Source organism: Petaurus breviceps, unplaced genomic scaffold (genome assembly GCF_028583685.1).
Source record: "Petaurus breviceps papuanus isolate PSGF00001 unplaced genomic scaffold, PetGlider_PUasm1.0 90740, whole genome shotgun sequence".
Lineage (NCBI taxonomy): Eukaryota > Metazoa > Chordata > Mammalia > Diprotodontia > Petauridae > Petaurus > Petaurus breviceps.
In genome coordinates this window covers 1,007,714-1,028,169 of record NW_027187330.1, presented here as the reverse complement: position 1 = coordinate 1,028,169, position 20,456 = coordinate 1,007,714, and the positions used below count along the sequence as shown (strand labels likewise).

The following is a 20,456-nucleotide window of genomic DNA, read 5'->3' as shown; positions in this document are numbered from 1 at the left end:
ATATGTGCAGCATCTATTATCCACAGCCTAGAGTTCTACAGGTTTATTTCTGAATGTGTTTCAAGATACTGGTAATGCCTCATTGAATTTTAATTGTCCCTTTTTTCTCTCATAGGCCAACTGCCTCTCTTAATAGCTACCTCTGACCTCTGTATATGCACAGTCTGCCTCTCATACTTGGAATATTCCCCCTCCTCCCCTTTGTCTCTTGGAATCCTTAGGTTCCATCAAGGCTAAGTTCAAACATCACATTGTACATTAGGCTTCCCTGATTGTCCCAACTGCTAGAACCCTCTCCCCACAGGTTATCCTGAATTTACTTTGTATGTATTTCTTCTCAATTTATCTGTGTACATTTTGTTCTTCACAACTAGAATGTTGTGGGGAAACTCTTTGAAGGTAGAGCGTGGTTGGTGTTTTTTGTCTTTGTGTCCCAGCTCCTAGTATAATGTCCTACTTAATAAATGCTCATTGGATGAATGAAAGGAAGGATACTTCTGCAAAAGTCCAATCCAGGGTTAAGACCTTTGTGGTTCTTTTAGCAAAGAGCTCTTGTTAAGTTACAGACCTCCGCAAAACCTCCTTTGATGACCTTCAGAGCCGAGTGTAGGATTCATCTTTTAAAAACTGGATTTCCCTAGATAGGGGATATTTTGTGGGAAACCCAGAAAAGTGGTTTAAATAAGACTTTGCTATATTACTAATCACTTTGATCATTTTGTATATACTCAAAAATGTTCTTAATTTTGTGGCCTCTATGTATTATGTGTTTATATAGGCAGTGTGGTATAATGGATAGAGTGCTGGTCTTGGAAGCAGAAGGACCTAGATTCAGGTCTCTCCTCTCCCATATGGGCTATGTGACCTTGGACAAGTCACTTAACCTCTTACTGCTCTAGGATACTCTCAAAGTCCATAAGTTGCAGAGAAGGTGCTGACCTGCATGAGAGAGGAAGTGTCCTCATCTGGAAGTTCCTACTATTAATGAAATCATAGCTCCCATCCCTATCCAGTCCCTATTTGTTCCCCAAGGCAATTATTGCCACGTACTGTACTGTGTTTTCAGAGATGCCATTAAAATAATCAAATATCCTTTCCCAAAGAACCATGGGGTGAGGGTGGGAGTTAGAAGGTAACCATCAGTTCTTCTTCCTCAGTTCAGTATTTAAAGTGACTTAAGCCTGAAGATATGAAGGCAGAAAAGGCAGGCAAAGTCTAAATTAGGAGAGCCTTGTAGAACATTGTAGGTGGGAGCATATGCCAAGTGTCAGAAATAGAAGACAAGCAGAGCCCATGAGTGGGTTTAATTGCCTGCAATGATGAAGGCCAGTTGGCTACATGGTCCTAGAAATGAGGACAGTTAAGGAAGCAGCTGGAGGAAAGGCAATGAATGGAAAAGTTACAAATTCCTTCCTACATAACTGGAACTTTCCAAGAAAGTGAATTCAACAATCTTAATGAGGCTTAAAGCAGGCAGTCCTTGCAATGGGATGTAGGATTCAGTAGGAGAGCAAATGAAGGCAACAAAGCTGTGAATGTATTTCTAGTAATGTTAGGTGCAAGAGACAAGAAAGCTCAGATCCTAGAGGCATCTTTTGTTCAATGTAGTAAGAAACATTCATAAGGTGATTTACAAACTTGGAAACCATATGCCATATATTGTCCCCACCTTCAAATATTAAGGTATTTTCTTTTTACATCACCAATGTATCCCTCCCTTCCCCTTCCCAAAGAACCATCCGTTACAACAAAGAATAAAAAAGAAAACCCAAAAGAAAACCACCACATGACTGAGTCTGACATCTGCCAAGAAGGGAAGGAGGGGTTTTCTCCAATCTCTTTATCTTATCCTCATTTTCTACAGGAGAAAACAGGTACAAAAGGTTGAAACGACTTGCCAACACTCACAGTTTAGAAGACTGTGACAGCCATTTCGACCCCCATATTTAATACTCTTTGCACTATGTCCATACAACATGCTGCCTCTCCATTGCCAATCAGAATGCTTTGGAAAGTGTCTGTTGAATGAATGGAAATGAAAACCATTTATGAAATGCTTGCTGTGTGCCAAACACTATGATAAGCCTGAGGATATAAATACAAAACTGAGAGAGCTCCTATCCTCAAAGAGTTTACTTTGTAATAGGGGGAAATAAGTTGATTGGTTGTTGTCCTTCATTCTCAGAGAGGACCAAAATGATATCACCATGTTGGAGCCAAGGTATAGTGTGTCCAACTGTGACTGACCAGACCAATAGGTGGAATATAACACATATAGGGGGGATGGTTACCAGGAAAGGGTGTTTTGGTCTGGGAATAGTAAAGGGATGGTGAGCAGATAAGAAAGTCCACTGATAAGCTCTTTCCAGAAGCATATTGATTTGGTTGCAGTTCCCAGACCAAGGTAAGGTGGATGATGAAAAAGAAATAGCAAAATGGAACAACAAATGGTAAGGAGGAGAAAAAAGGGAAGGAGTTTTAATATATCTCTAATTAGATAAATTTGGGGAAATAGTCCCCTGAGTCTGAAATTCAAAAGTTAAGTCCCAGAGGATGTCTATAACTGCAAATCATGTCAATGGGTTTTTTTTTTTTTATTACCTGACTCTTTAAAGAGGCATTTTCCATTATCAGGGTAAGTAGAAAGGCTGAAGACGACCTGAAAGTCTGCATCCATAAGGTAGTCTTAGCACCATGGAATGAGAAATCAGGAAATTTGGGCTCATATCCCAGGTTCACTAGTGATTTGCTGTATGACTTTGAAACAATTTATTAATTAATCTGTGCCTCTGTTTCCTTTTGGGGTAGCAATACAAACCTACCTCACAGAATGGTTGTGAGGAATAACTATTAACATGCTTGGTAAGCAAAAAGTGTTGACTCATGTATACTAGAGGTTGGTGGCTATGTTATTGGTAACATCTAATATTTTAATAGCAAATTTATTTCTTATAATTACGTCATAATTTATTTTATTGTGATAACAATAAATATTTTTAATCTTTCTTAATCTGAGAAGCAAGCAAGTTTTCCTTATGTGGGGCATTGTAGTTTTTGTTGCTTGCAGTTTTTATCTTATTATATCAATAGGTTGATTATATATAAATAAACATATACATATGTACACACAGATACATACATGGAGTTTAAATTTCTGTTATATGCCATGCCAATACTATCTAAAATGCTACAACAGATAAGTCCTCATTTCTGATCACTTTATTTTTTATTTTATTTTTATTTTTTAGAGGGGGGAAGGCAGGGCAGTTGGGGTTAAGTGACTTGCCCAGGGTCATACAGCTAATAAGTGTTAAGGGTCTGAGTTCAGATTTGAACTTGGCTCTTCCTGACTCCAGGGCCAGTGGTCTATTCATTGTACAACCTAGCTGCCCCATCTGGTCACTTTAATAAGCAAACATAACTAACACATCTTTACAGAGGAGTGAGACACACAGGTGGGTGTCTACACTTCTGTTAGATCCCATGATGCTGGAATTTAGGGCAGCTGATTATAATTCAATTTACACACTGTTTTAAGTTTGTTTCTAATTTCAACTAGTGACATTTATCGATTCAATCTTCTCTCATCTGATTGGATGCACTTGTATAGATTGTTTCTGGATACGGGGAGCAATTGCACGGATTTCTTTTTTTGGGTAAAATAAAGACAGTAGTCGAGCCATGCCGAAGACTCCACCGTTGGCCATTACTGGCTAAGAGTGTGTCATTGAGTAGCAAAGACTGAGAAAGCGCTGTTCCTAAGGGTTTTGGTCTTACATTTGAGGTCTCAGATTTGCAGGGAGTTCCTATTTCTCCAGCTCTATACTCCATTACTGTTCCCCCAACTTCTTTTGTGTCTCAACATTCTCTCCAGGCATTGACCTTTGTAAGTGGGTGTGGGGGCAGGACGTTAAGAGAGGAGGAATGTGATTATTACTACTGAAGCAATACCTTGGACTACTCAAAGAATTAAACAAGGAAACATATTTCCTTAATCCAAGGATCAGTTCAACTTAAAATATTCTAATTGGTGGCATACCAAAACCATGATGATGAAATTCTGGACGCTCTGCCAATTAATGTGATTTCTGAGCTAATACTCTCCTAAGGGAAACTCTTATCTTTATTTATTCATTGAACAAATATTTGTTTAATATCCGCTATCTGAAAGATTCTTTGCTAGGCTCTGTAGCTTACTGTTGACATAACAAGAACTCAAAGAAAACCAGACTTTCTGGTAAAAGCTCCTCTACCCATAAGAATGAGGAAGTGTCCTATTAAAAAAAATAAGGAAAGTTTTCAGAGACTTTCCTTTCTTTTAGAAGATGTAAACAATGGGTCTGATTCTTACCTTTGTAACTTTCTCTGGCCGTGACCCAAACCTATTATAGTGTGTCTCAAAGATACTCCCACGGGCAATTATTTCCCAGGAGGACCAGTCAGTCAATAAATAAACATTTATTAAGCATCTACTATGAGCCAGCACTCTACTAAGCCCTGGTCAGATAGATACATGGTATTGATGAGGTGGAGGCTCTGGGAGCCCCCTCGAGCTCTCCTTGAGTCCTTGGGGTACAGGCTCTGGGAACCCCCCCTTGAACTCTGATTAAATCATCCCATTTGATGAGGCATTAGCATGAGGCCACAGGCCTTTTCATTGTGGCTGGGCCCAGACCTCTGTTACTAGCCTAGCCCTCCATTGTCCATCTACTTCCTACCCTTGAACCTATCAAAATATCCATCCACCCTTGAACTGGCCTAGCCCACCATTGTCTGTAGTCTCCAGGTAGCCTCCTGCAACTTCCCACCCTTAATCACTCATTGATCTCATCTGACTTCTCCTGAAGACCCTCCCCAAACTCCTCCTCTAGACCACCCCTGGATTCCTCCCACAAACCTTCTGTACCATGGAATGACCGAGCCCAGACTTGCTCTGTGTCAGGTGATTCTGGCCCACTTGCCCAATGCAAGCCTTACAGATACTGAGGCTCCTTAAGCGTCTACCCAATATGGTGAACTTTTAATAAATTTTGCTTTTCTTTGGCTGAGAGAAGACTTGAGTTGAATTCATTTGGCAGGACCCAGTGTGTTGGTATTTTGGGGTCTCAAGCAACCCCTACCCCTAACTACATCATTTTTTATCTCCCAGAGCCTATACCTCATCAGTATGAGGATGAATATGTCAGACAAGTCCTCTCCTGGGTGTTTTGTGAGTCCTGACTCCCAAGCAGTAATAGGTTCTGACCATGGACCACACGAGATACCTGGGAAAATCCACATGCCTCGTGCTCCTCATTGCCTGACCCATAGTTAGGGTAAGATGAGAGAAGAATCTCCTCCATTAATCCTGCTTCTCTTTTCACTGAATTACCTGAGCTCAACAGGCATACCTCACTTTATTATACTTCACTTTATGGAGCTTTGCAGATATCATGTTGGTGGAGCTTTTTTGTTTGTTTGTTTTTAACAAATTGAAGGTTTGTGGCAACTCTGCTGTCACCATTTCCCCAACAGCATATACTCCTATCAATCATGGCTCTGTGTCACATTTTGGTAATTCTCACAATATTTCAAACTTTTTCATTATCATTATATCTGTTAGGGTGGTCTTTGATATTACTGTTGTAATTATTTGGGGGCTCCAGGAACAGTGTCCATAAGACAGCAAATTTAATAAATGTTGTGGATGTGTCTAACTGCTCCGCCTACTGGCTCTTCCCACATTCTCTCCTTCTCTGGCCTCCTGATACAACAATATTGAAATTAGGTCAATTAATAACCCAACAATGGCTTCTACAGTCAATGCAGCAAACTTCATTGTTGCCTTATTTTAAGAAATTGCCACAGCCACTCCAACTTTCAGCAACCATTACCCTGATTAGTCAGCAGTCAGCAGTATGGAGGCAAGACCCTCCACCAGCAAAAAGATTATGATGATGATGGTTAGCATTCTCTTTTTAGCAATAAGGTATTTTTAAATTATTTATTTAAACATAATACTGTTGAAAACTTAACAGACTACAGCATAGTGTAAACATAACTTTTATATGCACTAGGAAAACAAAAATTTTTTGTGACTCGCTTCACTGCACTATTTGCTTTATTACAATGGTCTGCAACCAAACCCACAATATCTCCGAGGTATACCTGTATTGGGCTGACTGCAGTCAGTGCTAAGTCTATTCCTCCTCCTTTGCCTCTCAAACTGATTGTCCATTTTTGTTGCGCTTCCATTTTTTTTATTAAAATTTTTTCATTTCAGGTTTGCAGGATATATCATTTTGGGTGGCATCTTGGGCTCCTTTGCTTTTCAGAATATATTGTTTCAGAATATATACATTTACTTTTGCAGTTTCTAGGGAATCCAAAATAGTCTTGACTTACTTGCACTTGTCCTTTCTATTTGAAATTCTTTCTTCTTTCTGGCTGCCTGCAAAACTTGTTATTCACCACTGGAGTTGTTAAATCTAACTACTACAAATCTTAGAATTTGAAGCATAGGATGTGTTTTTTTCTAGAAGTGATGTGTGGATCTTTTTGGTTGTTGCTTTGTTTTCTGTTTCCAAAAGTTGCGGGCAGTTTGCTTGTTTTATTTATTGCATTATGATGCTCAAGTTTTGAAATTCAGCACTTCCAGAATTCTTTTAACATTTAAATTGTCTGCACATCCTATTTTCAAGAGAAAAAATTTTGACTTGTATAGCTCTCTTTTGTATAGTCATGTATACATGACTAGACTTGTATAGTCATCTTTTCATGTTGGTTTTCTTGCTTCTCATCTGCCAGATTTTCCTCCAATTGAGTCTCTTTGTATTGGAATCTATTATTCTTTCTTCTGGTTGTTTTTGTTGTCGTTTTTGTTGGAAAAACTTGAATCAATGCTCTTCTGTTACTTATTTTTGCTGAGATCATTGTTCCATTCCAGTTTTTATCAAGTATATTTCATTTCTATTTTGAACCATTCTGCAATTTATTGATGTTATATACTGTCTTGTGATTCCTTAGCATTGTGTGTTTCATCAGGTATCTGTTTCCTTTCCTTATTAAGATCACTTCATACTCCCTTTGAGGATGTCGTACCCATCCATTCTTCTAGTTTTTACAATTTTGTCTGTTAATTTATTTGCATGGGTGGTTTTTTTGTTGAATTTTATTTCTCTTAAAAATCTTTCTTGTTTTAGCATTTTTTTCTTATAATCTTCTTTTATTTTCTTATTCCTTCCCCTCTGATTGTGGGTACAACCCTGAGATTGGCTGCAAAGCTTCCTCATCCCTTCACATTGAATAATTTATATATTATTGTCCTCAGTCCTTTTCCTAAGTAACTTTGGGGGACAACTATCTCTAATTAGGTTTCAATCCTTTTTGCTTCAAACCCAGTGCAGCTGCTCACATAACCACCCCCACCCCCACCCTGATTTCCTTTCCTAGCTCTCATCTTTTCTTCTTCTGGTGGGACTGAATCAGTGTTTACTATGTGGTTTTGGGGGGTTTGGTTTATTATTATTATTATTATTATTACAGAGTTAGGAAAGGTGGGAAGGGTGTTTCAAAGAAAAACCCTGTAGCTTTGAGTCCCCTAATTTAATGGTTTTACCAGAGAGGAGGCAAGGGAGGGTGGGGGGAAGAAAGAGGGAGGGAAGAGCAGACAAGGTATATAGAGTGTACCAGTAGTTTCTGTATCAAGAGGTGAATTTCTATGTGAGTTTCAGACACAAGTTTATGGGCCAGTTTCTGTGCCTAAGTAGACATACGGAGTTGAGGGGAGGGGAGAAATTAAGGGTTATACTTCTGCTTCGTTTATTTATTTATTTATTTATTTGCGCTTTTTGGAGGGCAATTGGGGTTAAGTGACTTGCCCAAGGTCACATGGCTAGTTTTTGTGTTAAGTGTCTGAGGCCAGATTTGAACTCAGGTCCTCCTTACTCCAGGGCCAGTGCTCTATTCATTGCACCACCTAGCAGCCCCTTAGGGTTATACTTTAAGGGTTACCTAAGTTAATTCATGAAGTTTTTACTTTGATGGAGGATGGGGTGTTTCTCCATCTTAGCCCGTGGATCTGGCTACAATTGTTCTACATCTAGTACATAATTCCTCCTTGGTGTGTATGTATAGAGAATCAGTGAGGATTGCAAAAAAAAAAAAAAAAAGTCTAGTCCATCATATTGATGATGAGATCAAATAACTGTCTCTTGAAAGAATGCATAGCTTCCCCCATCTACTTCTTCAGCCTTTGGTGTGATTGGCAAAAACCGGAGATTGCTGTTTAGAGTGAATTTAGTAATACTACCTACCTAGTTATTTAATGGAGATTCTCCAGTACTTAAAATATAAAAAATAGATTTACAGATAGAAAGAGCTTAGAGTACCTCAGTACAACCCCCTCATTTTACAGATGAGGAAAGTTGGACCTGGAAAAGTTAAGTGACTTATCCAAGGCCACACAGGTTGTAATTGGCAGAGCTGGAATTTGTAGCAAGATCTTCTTACTCTAAATCCCTGCACACATTCTAATATGCCATTTTGCCTTTCCAAACAACAACAACAACAAAATTCAGTCTTATTTTAGACCATTGATGACAAAATTTAATTAAAACAGGGGTTCTTCACCTGGGATCCTTGGACTTGTTTAAAAAAATTTTTTTAAATTATATTTCAGTGTAATTGGTCTGCCACATTCCTCCTGAAATCAGTCAAGTCTGAGTTCATGCAATTCAGTCCATGTTGTAACCTTTAGTCCTCGAGTAGGAACTTGATTAGAAAACATTATGCATTTAAAAGTTTTTTGTGTGCTGTTTGTTTACATTGGAACATCATGGAGCAGAGAACTCAAAGTCAGAGAGACGTGAGTTCACATCTTACCTCTGATAGTCCCTAGGCATGTAGCCAAGGGTAAATCATTAAGTTGCTCTGAACCTCAGTTTCTCCATCTGTAAAACGGGCATGATAATTTTTGTACAGCCTACATCACAGAATAACTATGACTCAAATGAGACAATGTATGTAAAGAGCTTTGCAAATTTCAGAGCAATGTATAATTGTCAATTCTTATCATTGTAAAAGAAAAAGATTACATTACAATGTATTTTTCTACTATGTTTTTATTGTGAATCTTGATTTCACCTGCTTTGGGGTTACATAGGTTTTTATAAGCTGACCTGAGAATCAATGCAGTGTGCATTATGCAGAGAATGTAGTCTGAGAGCAAAATGGTTGATTTACATATGAACTTTTGAAATTCAATCTGTTGAAAAGTTTGGGGCCACTAGAATTTGCATAGGAAAAAATCCTTTTCAGGAGCAATCAATATTTTAGCTACATTTTAGTAGCTTCTATGCTTTCCTTCAGCATCTACTACCACAGGGCAAAGATAGCAGAATTATTGAGCCACATTTTATGATGAAGAAAGAGAGATCAAGCCACAGAGAGATGTTCATACAATTTTGTTCTAGGCATTTCTTTCCCATGGTTCAATGTAATCCAATCCCAGGTGTGCAAAAATTTCTTCTTCACTTTTGGCTTGGAGAAAAATCCTCTGAAAACCATAAAATAACAAGAAGTGAAATTCTAGTACATTAGTATCTTCTCACTGGGCAACAACTTTACATTGGCACAATGGAAAGGGTATTTGCAGAAAAGGCATCACCATGTAAAAGAATCTTGGGTTGCTGGATTTTTTTTTAATCTAGAATTTATGTGAAAACATAATTCACACACCCCTGCTGGGTGAAATTCTGAAAGTAAGAAGGACTGTTTTCCTCTTTTAGATGCCATATAATTCAATGTCAATCCATGGGGAAATGCTAAGGGCATCTTCAGGTTAATAATTATGGTGTTTTGTAGAAACAGAATTTTTCCCCCATAAGTAATTGGTACTGGCAAGCTGTATGAGAAATCAGTAACTGAGAAACAATGTGTACATATAGATATAGATATAAACACACACAAATACACACACATACATAAACAGATAGTTATATAATCTTGGAGATTATGAAGAGCGTTATTCGCTTCAAAGAAAAAACTCTACCTTAGTCTTATCATACAAAGCATGATTATCCAGCATCATCTTCTTTTCATGGGTAGCATACCTCCGCAAGTCTCTTTCAAATTGCTGTGAATTACATATTAGATGTAAATTCATATCATATTCAGAATGTCTTCATTACTTAATTATTAATGTTTTAGGATACCCGACAAAGAATGAAATAGTTTCTACAATAAATTTGGTAAGGAGAACAAAACGTCAGTTTCAGCCATACACTTACAGAATGTCAGTTTCAACCATATGCTTACAGAACAGGTTTCAGCCATACACTTACAGAACGTCAGTTTCAGCCATACACTTACTTACAGAATCTTTTTTCAGTTGGACAGGTGCTGTGGCCAAGAAGACTAATTTTAATACCCCTTCCATAGGGCTTGCACTTTAATATTTCATTGTATTGGTTATCTCCCTGTTGTGATGCAATGGTCCAAATTGCAATCTATCCTGAGTAATTCACAGTCTCTTAAATATGGGAAGACTGTGATATTCTTTTCTCTCAGATAAAAATCATCAATTAACTGTCAATTAAGCTTATCTGTTCTCTATACCCATCCTGGTTGCTCTTCTTTGTATAGATTCTGTACAGACTCTGGTTTGTCAATGTCCTTCCTAAAAAGTAGCACGCAGGGAAATTGGGGTTAAATGACTTGCCCAAAGTCACACAGCTAGTAAGTATTAAGTATCTGAGGCCGGATTTGAACTCAGGTCTTCCTGACTCCAGGGCCAGTGCTCTATTCACTGGGCCACCTAGCCTCCCCTTAAACTATGCCTCTGTTAAAGTAGCCCATGATGACATCAGCTTTTTTTGCCTACTGCATCTCACTACTGACTCATAGTGAGTTTATATGTTGTTGCTGTTGTTGAGTTGTTTTCAGTTATATCTGACTCTCCATGACCCCATTTAGGGCTTTCTTGGCAAAGATACTGGGATGGTTTGTCATTACCTTCTCCAGTTCATTTTACAGAGGAGGAAATTGAGACAAACCGGGCCAAGTGACTTGCCAGGGTCACACAGGTACTAAGCATCTCGGGAAGTCTTAATTTCTGGGTTCCAGGTCTATTCAGTACAATACCTCAGGGCTTGAGAAAAGGTTAACTCTTTAAATATTGGCTTCCCATAGGCACATGGAGTGATGAGGTTAGAGGTAGGATGAGGCTAGCAAAGTAGAACCCCAGGGAATGAAATCTCTGACAGTCATAGAAATGAAAATTATTTTCTAATGTGATCATCTGTTGCAAAAAAAAAAGGAAAGGAAAAAAAGAGAAGAGGAGAAAAAAGGAAAGGAAAGAAAAAGAAGGCAAGGCCATGAAATAGAAAGAAGGGTAGGCAGAAAAGAGGATGTGGGATTTGAGGCAAACTCTGTTCAAAGTGAGGAAACCTCACAGAAGCCCATACTTCAGCCCAGATGGAGTGAGGGAGGTACCAAATGAGGTGGTAGCTCCCTCTGCTGGTGAAGGAGGAAGCCGATTCCATGAAGCAAGCGATAACATGGACTTCAAAAGTGTCCCTTCCCGAAATGCATCTTAATGTGGTGATATATTAGACCAAGTACCCTTAAAAAAAAATCTTTGAGGATCCAGGACTGTCATCCTTAAGGAAAGGAATTCTCCAATTCGAGGTGGAGGGAAAAGGGAAATAATCCAAAATAAAACTTGTAGATTCCCAGGAGTCATTGTTAGTGACAAAGCTCTGGATCTGGAGTCAGAGAACATGGTTTTGAATCTTATCTCTTCCATTTACCACTTGTGTGACCTTAGACAAGTCTCTTAACTTCTCTGGAACTCAGTTTCCATGCCTGTAAGATGAGGGGGTTTGCTTAGTGTCTCTTCCAGTCCTAATTCCATGATGCTATGTATGCTATCTCATTTGATCCTTACAAAAACCCTGGAAAGTAGTTATTATTACTATCCCAATTTTACAGATGAGGAAACTGAGGTAGACAGAGTTAAGTGACTTGCCTAGGGTCACACAGCCAATAAGTGCCCGAAGCAGTATTTGAACTCAAGTCTTCCCGTCTCCAAGTCCAGCACCCTATCTACTGTGCCACCTGGCTGCTACCTATCTTTAGTCCAGACAAGACAAGACTTAGGGAAAATGTGAGAAACAGCTTAAAATGTCTGAAAGACTCACTTCAAAGAGATATTAGTAAGTGTCTGTGAAGGGTTTGAACTTCGGGTTTCCTGACTTCAAGCTCAGTGTCCTATCCACTAAGCCACAGTAACAGTTTCCAAATCTCCACCAATGAACACTTAAAGGATATTTAGAATCATGAAAGATGGTGGAATGTAATGGGAAGAGCCCCAAACTAGGGTTTATTGTGATACCAGGGGTTCTAGTCTCTGCTCTGCCACTAAGTAGATGTGTGACCCTTGGCAAGTCAGTTTACTTCTTTGGGTCTTGGTTTCCTTATTTGTAATATTAGGTACTGAACCAGAAGATGATTCTTTGATTTATGGTCTTTAATTTCCCTTCAGGTCTGAACAATCTGAGTTTTATTGGAAGGATGAGGGCAAGAAAAGCTAAATAATTTGCCCAGGGCTTCATACTCATAAGGAGCAGAGTCAGATAGACCCAGGTTTCTTGACCTTAATCTGGTGTTCTTTCTATGACTAGGAACTGTAATAATTCCTTACCTTTGTAGAGCACTTTTTAGTTTTCAAAGGGTTTGCACATCCATTAGTCCCTTTGATCCTCACAGGGTGTCTCTGTGAAATATGAAGGCTAGATAGTTTTACTCCCATTTCAAAGATATTTATCTTTGGGGCTCAGAGAGCTTCAGTGACTTGTCCATGGTTATACATCTAGTAAGGGGTAGAGCTGGGGCTGGAACCCAGGTCTTCTGACTTCCACTCCAAGAGACCAGCCAAATCATTGCATGTCCCTCTTGTTTAAGTCTATGTGAAAAGAATCCTATTCACAAGGGTTTTCCCCACAAATCTTCATTTCCCTGTGCCTAACCGGAAACCACCAAAATCTTGCAAAGACTAAGGATGAGTTAATAGTTAAAAAATAGCATTTCTATAGGCTCCGGAAAGACTTACCCTTGAGCCTGACCAGCCTAGCAATGCGTACGCGTACCGATCATATGGACACACCACCAGATCCACACGGATGGCCTTCCAGTTTTTTGCTCCCAGCACATTAGACCCTGTAGGCACTTCCCATTTGCTCCCATCTTCCCTCCGATGGTATAATTTTAGAATCAAAAAGCATTTCTGAAAATGGTCTAAAGCATCAACCTTCCTGCTTGGCAGTTTTAGGTCTTCAAATGTTGACTCTATGAGGTCACAGTACAAAAGTAACCCCTAAAAACAAAAAGCAAAAGGGCTTCATTATTCTTTCCCAAGTAAACTGGAAAACCAAACATTCCACACTGGGATTACTTGGAAGAAATCTAAAAGACTTTTAAAAAATCTTTTAAATGCTATTCATTTAGGTACCGTACCTCTTTCATCCCTAGGAAAGAGAAAGGAAGTGGTCGCTGACTTTTTCCCACTTTGCAGAGAAGGAAATGAGAAAATAAGGGACTCAACCAAAACCACAGAGATTGCATGTAAACATAGGACTAGCAGGCCTGCATTGTCTCAGCTACCAGACAATGCACTTTTTTCTTTTTCTATTTTTTCCCACTTAATAGTATTTTATTTTTTCCAATTACATGCAGAGATGGTTTTCAACATTTAATATTACAAGATTTTGAGTTCCAATTTTTCTTCCTCTCTTCCCTCCCACCTCACCAAGATGGCATGCAATCTGATATAGACTATGTATGTACAACCATATTAAATATATTTCACATTAGTCATGTTGTGAAAGAAGAATCAGAACAAAAGGGGAAAACCATGAGAAAGAAAAAAAAAGAAAAGAGAAAATAGCATGTTTCAATCTGCATTCAGACTCCATAGTTCTTTCTCTATGCGCAGCATTTTCCATCATGAGCCTCTTGGTATTGTCTTAGATCCTTGCATTGCTGAGAAGAGCCAAGTCTATCAAAGTTGGTCATCGCACAGTATGGTTATTACTGTGTACAATGTTTTCCTGGTTCTGTTCATTTCCCTCAGCTTCAATTCATGTAAGTTTTACCAGGTTTTTCTGAAGTTTGCCTGCTTATTATTTCTTATGGAACAATAGTATTCCATTACATTCATACTCCACCACTTGTTCAGCCATCCCCCAATTGATGGACATCCACTCAATTTCCAATTCTTGGCCACCACAAAAAGAATTGCTATAAATATTTTTGTACATGTGAATCCTTTTCCATTTTTAATGATTTCTTTGGGATACAGATCTAGTAGTGCTATTGCTGGATCAAAATGCCTTTTAGGCATAGGTCCACATTGTTCTCCAGAATGGTTGGATCAGTTCACAATTCCACCAACAATGTATCAGTGTTCCAATTTTCCCACATCTTTTCCAAGATTTATCATTTTCCTTTTTTTATGTTAACCAATCTAATAGGTGTGAGGTGGTACCTCAGAGTTGTTTTAATTTTCATTTCTCTAATCATTTAGAACATTTCTCTAATAATTTAGAACATTTTTTCATATGACTATAGATAGCTTTAATTTCTTTATCTGAAAATTTCCTGTTCATATCCTTTGACCATATAAGAATTGGGGAATAATTTGTAATTTTTATGAATTTGACTAAATTCTCTCTATATTTTAGAAATGAGGCCTTTGTCAGAGACCCTGGCTGTAAAATTTGCTTTCCAACTTTCAAGGATGAGTTGGTCATCTGCGAATAGTTGAGTATTAACTGTGTATGTACATCAATTTTTAAAGTTTTCCCAAAGTAAATCATAAGAGGACAAATTGTCAAAGGGAATAATATTTATCTACTGTTTTTTCCTCTTTTATATAAGCAGAAAACACAGTCCATGACAACAAAGAGAGGGGAAAAAAAGAAACATATAAATTCCTCTTCTATGAAAAGAAGCCTAGGTGTATATGGCAATGCAAGCCTGTAGTCCATGCTGCTGGGGAGGGGTAGGCTGGGATTTCTGGAACTCAGGAGTTCTGAGCTGCAGGAAAGCTGAAGCCAACTGGATACCTACACTAATTTCAGCACCAAGCTGGTGAACCCACAAGAGCTAGAGGCCCTTAGGCTGATTAAGAAGAGGCTAACTGGCCCAGGTCATGGAAATGGAACAGGTTAAAGCTTCTGTGCCAGTCAGTAGAGGGATGGGGCCTGGGGCTGGCCACTGCACACCTAGCCTTGGTAAGATAGTCAAACAAGCTGGAAAAAAAAAAAAGGAAGTAGAGGTCCTGCTGAGACTGAGGATGCCGGGTTCCAGAGAGGAGGAGGAAGGACGTAAATCCCTGAAGTGTTTTCTCTACTTTTATTTTACTTCTTGTGAAGATTCTGAGTATCAAAAAATATATTCATGATCATAAAACACCTTATGGTCAGAGAATAACACCTTTGAAAGCATAGCACTTGGGAAGATCTGAGCCATTGTCCCCTGCCATTAATGTCATTAGCTAAGAATGACCAAAACAAACGATCCAAGAGATGAAGTGGATATTTCTGGGGCCAAATTCGATGGTGCTAATATAATGTTCTACTAACTAAGCATTTCTTAGGTAACTCAATCCCCCCCCCAAGATTGTCTTTATTTTTTCTCAACCACATGTAAAAACAATTATTAACATTCATTTTTTATAAGTTTTTGTTCCAAATTCCCTCCTTTCCCCCTCCTTGAGAAGGCAAAGTCTTCGATGTAGATTTTAGGTATGCAGTCATGCAAAACGTATTTCCATATTTAGCTTCATGTTTTACCTGTTTTCCCCATAAGTTAGTAACTTTCTGTAAAAGCTGGTCTTCTTCTTCTTTTTCTGCTCCTGGGCTAGTTATCAAAAAATCTACATCGTGCCCAGACTCCTTTCCCCTAAGAAAGTAATGAAAAACACAGTGAGAAGGCTTAATTCTACAGGATGTCATAGGATTGTCAAGCAGCATCAACAATCTCATATTTTTAATTTGGCAGAAGGTCTTGGGGATGGGGTGGATCTAGGTTAATGAAATGTTAAACTAAACTGTGACTTTACCTTCGGAACCCTCCTGTCGTGGTGACTAAGGCATCAGGCAAAAAAGTCCAGACAGCTTCTTTAACTATTAAGCTCACTGCCTCTGCTTCTGCCTTGGACACACAGCTAATGAGGTCATCATAATATCGGAACCCTGAAAAGTAATTTGACACATCAACTGGAAAAAAAAATGCTGCATGAAATATCTAGTCTAGGCTAGAAGTGAACTGTGCATTCCTGTAACTTTCCTGGGTGACACAAACAGTATTGAGAATGATTACTCCTAGTCAATCAGATATTACCCCCTTAACATTTAAAAACAAGTTTCAACTATTTACTGATGAGCTGTAGTTTGCTTGTACATTGCCTTTCTTGCTGCTCATTAATCTTGCATCTTATGATGCCACTTTGAATATGATGTGGATGGGAGGGATTTTTTTTTTTGAAGTTCCTATGCAGGTTGTAAGAAACAAACCCTCCATTGTCTCTGAAGAATTGGAAATTAATATCACATGGAGGGCAGAATCACAGAATTTGGGAACTGGATAGGAACTCAGCAGCCAGCAAGCACTAATATACACAGAAGGAATGCCCGCTCTAACTAACAATGGAGAGACAATGGGCAGGAGCACAGTGGGTAGGAGCAGACTTCAAGACACAAGTAACCAAAGAGGAACTCCAAACAACAGAAGTAAGAGATGTTATAGGGCAATATATGATGGTTGGTCTTGTGGCAAGGGCTAGGGATGGTGATTAGACAGCCATAAGTGTGACTGGTATCTTCACAATGTCAGAAACAAGTTGGGGGCATCCCCAGGAGTGAGCTTATGAGAGGATGGGTGGTGACTTTCATCATTGGAGAGAAGCCTGAATTGATGAGATAAGTCAGTCAGTAAACATTTATTAAGCACCACTGTGCTAAGTATGGCGATACAAAGAAAGACAGAAGACAATCCCTGCCCTCAAGGAGCTCTGTGATCCAATCCAATGGATCAGAGATCTACTTGAGTATGCTTGTAGACTAGGATAATATTTATGTTTTTGCGATGTGGTGCTTTTCTTAATTTTTTTGTTATTTTAAAATTATATCTTTTTGTACATATTGAAAAGTGTTTTTTTTAAAGATTCTACAGCCTGACTCTGGTAGCCAAACTAGAGACAGCCTTAAAATAGAAAATAATTTGTATTTCATCCTCTATACCTTACAGGTAATGACCTATTCCAGGTCTTTGAGTAGGGGAGTGATGTGATCACAGTCATATTTCTGTTTGGTGGAGTGCAGGCTGGTTTCATAGAGAACAAAATGTCAAAAGGATAGGGAAACCTTTATTTATTTATTTAAAAATATTGCTTTATTTTTAACATTTTTAAAAATTTGAGTTCCAAATTCTCTCCCTCTCTCCCACCCCTTCCCTATCCATTGAGAAGGCAAGCAACATGATATCAATTCTACATGTAAGATCATGCAAAATGCATTTCCATAGGCAGGGAAACTACTGAAGGTATGAATTGCTAAGGGGATGGTTCTAAGCAGCGGTAGTAGAGATGAAAAGGAAGAGAGAGAGATGCAAGTGGTTATGATTGATTAACTGTGGGGAACCAGAGAAAAGAAAGAACCAGAAAGGACTTCAAGCTTTCCAGCTGACTTGACTGGGAGAATTGTGACTCTGTTAGCAAAATTACAAAAGTCAAAAAGTGTAGCTGGTTGTATGGAGAATTTTGCATGCATTTAGGTTGAGGTAGCCACAGGGCTGCAGGCTCTGAAAATAGAATTGAAACTTGGGAATAAGGTTCATGTTAGAGACAGAGAACGGGGTCCTTACATTGGCATCTTTCCCTTAATGCCTATTACTTTAGACTACTAAGAGGCAACATGGTATAGAAAATCAGAGTGCTGGACCTGGAGTTAGGAAGACCTGGGCTCAGATTCCACCTCTGACATGTATTAACTGTGTGATTTGGGGCGGGTCATTTAACCTCTCTGAGACTCATGCTTCATCTCCAAAAATGAAAGGGTTGGACTAATTGGCTTAAATCTATGCTCCTATGGCCCCATTTACTTCCATCCAACCTTTCTGTTACTGACTTCCCTTATTCAAAAAGGATGTTTGAATTCAGTTGTCATTCTGGGCTGGGCCCAGGGCTCATCAGCAGCTTGGCAAGGGGCACAGCCTGGTTACCTTCCCACTCTAGTCCTAGGCAGCCCTCAAAAAGGGGGAAGGACCCATCAGATCTACAGATAGCTCTCATGCTTCTCTCTGGGACTTTCTATCTCCCCTTCTTCCTCTCACCTCCAGCAAAGGCCTCAATTTATTAGAGTGACATCCCCTCATAGACGCTCCTTTACCTGCTTCCTGCATTTTGGTAAATTTCAGGCTTTTGTCGGATCGGATTTTACTCAGTGTCCGGAAGCCCATTCGGTACCATTTCTCAGCTGTCTTTAAGCCAACTCCAAACACAGATGTAAACAGCTAAAACAAATAGGAAGGCATGAGTCACAAGAAGCTGTAAAAAATTATGGGCATAATAAGATAATATTTTCAAGCACTCAAAGCCTGACTTAGAGTCAGAGGCCCTGAGTCAAAATGTTGGCTCTGCCATTTTACCACCTGTGTGGCCTTAGACAAGTCATTTCATTTCCCTGGGCTTCTGTTTCCTCATCTGTAAAGTGAAAGGGTTAGAATAGAGAGGGAGGAAGGCAAGAAGCATTTATTAACCTTTTACTATGTGCTAGTCATTGTGCAAAAAACTGGGGACTTCAATACAAGCAAAAAGCAAAATAGTCCTGCCCTCCAGGAGCTTACATTCTCCTGGGAGAAGAAAACACATAAAAGAGAGGTGAGAAGCAAGGCCAGGGAATGGAGGTAAAGTCTGGAGATTCAGAAACAGAAGTAGGAGTAGAATGAAGGATGGCCTGACCAGACCCCTCCTCAAAATGGAAGCCTTGGAAGGAACTCACCAAGGGGAGAACAGCACCCAATGGTGGAGGGATGTTCCAGGGTGAGAAGGCAGATCAGGTGAAGAGTCAGAAGGAGAGAGAGGAAGGGAATGAAGGTTGATCAGGACCTTCCCCATGATGGAGGTCTCTGAGATTTCTTGCAGCTCTAAAATCTATGCTATGATGATCCTATGCCTTCTACTCATGATTTGTTTAAGCATATCTCCCTCATTAGAACATAAATCTCTTTCAATGATAATTTTATTTATTGGGCTTTTTCTATCCCTTCTGCCTTAGCACAATTTGTTGTTGTCATGTCTGACCCCATTTGGGATTTTCTTGGCAGAGATATTAGAGTGGTTTGCCATTTCCTTCTCCAGCTCATTCTACAGATGAGAAACTGAGGCAAACAGGATTAAGTGACTTGCCCAGGGTCACACAGCTAGCAGGTGTTTGAGGCCAGATTTGAACTCAGGTCTTCCTCACTCCAGGGTCAGCACTCTATCCACTGTAACACCTAGATGCCTTAGTTGTACTTCAAAGTAATTTCTAAGCCTAGGTCTGTGAACTTGTTTTAAAAATAAGTATTTTGATACCTGCATAATTTTTTTTGTAACCCTATGTATTTTCTATAGCTAGGTCACACAATGGAGAGAGCACTGAACCTAGAATCAGGAAGACCTAAGTTCATTCAAATCCAGCCTCTGACACTTTCCAACTGTGACCCTGGGCAAGTCACTTAACCTCTGTTTGCCTCAGTTTCCTCATTTGTAAAATGGGAATAATAATAGTACTTACTTCCCAGAGTTCTTGTAAGGATCAAATGAAATAATAATCATACAGTGCTGTGCATAGTGCCTGATACATAGTAAGTACTTCATGAATGTTACTTCTTCTTGTTTTTTTTTTTTTTGCTATTTCAACATTATTGGTTTTCTTTGTAATCCTATGTATTTTATTTTATGCATATTCGTGTAGCTAGGACACAATGGATTGACCATTGAACCTGAAGTCAAGAAGATCTGAGTTCAAATATAGCTTTAGATACTAGCTGTATGACCCTGGCCAAATCATTTAACCTCTATCTGCCTCAGTTTCCTCTTTTGTAAAATGGAGATGCTAATAGCATTTACATACCAGGGTTGTTATAAGGATAAAATGTGATAATATTTGGAAAGCTCTTTGCAAACCTCCAAATACCATATAAATGTTAGCTATTATAAAAACATTTTTCAGAGAATGGGTCCATAGGCATCACCAGACTGACAAAAGGGCTCATTTATTTATTTTTTTTTTAAAAGCAATCGGGGTTAAGTAACTTGCTCAAGGTTACACGGCCAGGTGTTTCTGGGTGGGTGCTAAATGTCTGAGCCCAGACTCGATCTCAGGTTATCCAGACTCGGGGCCGGTGCTGTTACTCACTGTGCTACCTGGCCA

The 20,456-nt window shown here is 39.1% G+C and overlaps 1 protein-coding gene across 1 annotated transcript in view; it reads right to left on the bottom strand.

Moving 5' to 3' along the window:
- Positions 1-9,083: 9,083 nt before the first annotated feature.
- DNTT (DNA nucleotidylexotransferase) overlaps positions 9,084-20,456 on the bottom strand; it is a 48,856-nt gene continuing 37,483 nt past the window's right edge. The window contains exons 6-11 of the mRNA XM_069067052.1: positions 18,429-18,552; positions 16,103-16,235; positions 15,834-15,942; positions 13,091-13,354; positions 10,031-10,114; positions 9,084-9,535 (exon numbers count right to left, since the gene is read on the bottom strand). Of these exons, the coding sequence (XP_068923153.1) occupies positions 9,449-9,535; positions 10,031-10,114; positions 13,091-13,354; positions 15,834-15,942; positions 16,103-16,235; positions 18,429-18,552 (801 nt within the window). The 3' untranslated portion in view covers positions 9,084-9,448. The remainder of the gene's footprint in view (positions 9,536-10,030; positions 10,115-13,090; positions 13,355-15,833; positions 15,943-16,102; positions 16,236-18,428; positions 18,553-20,456) is intronic.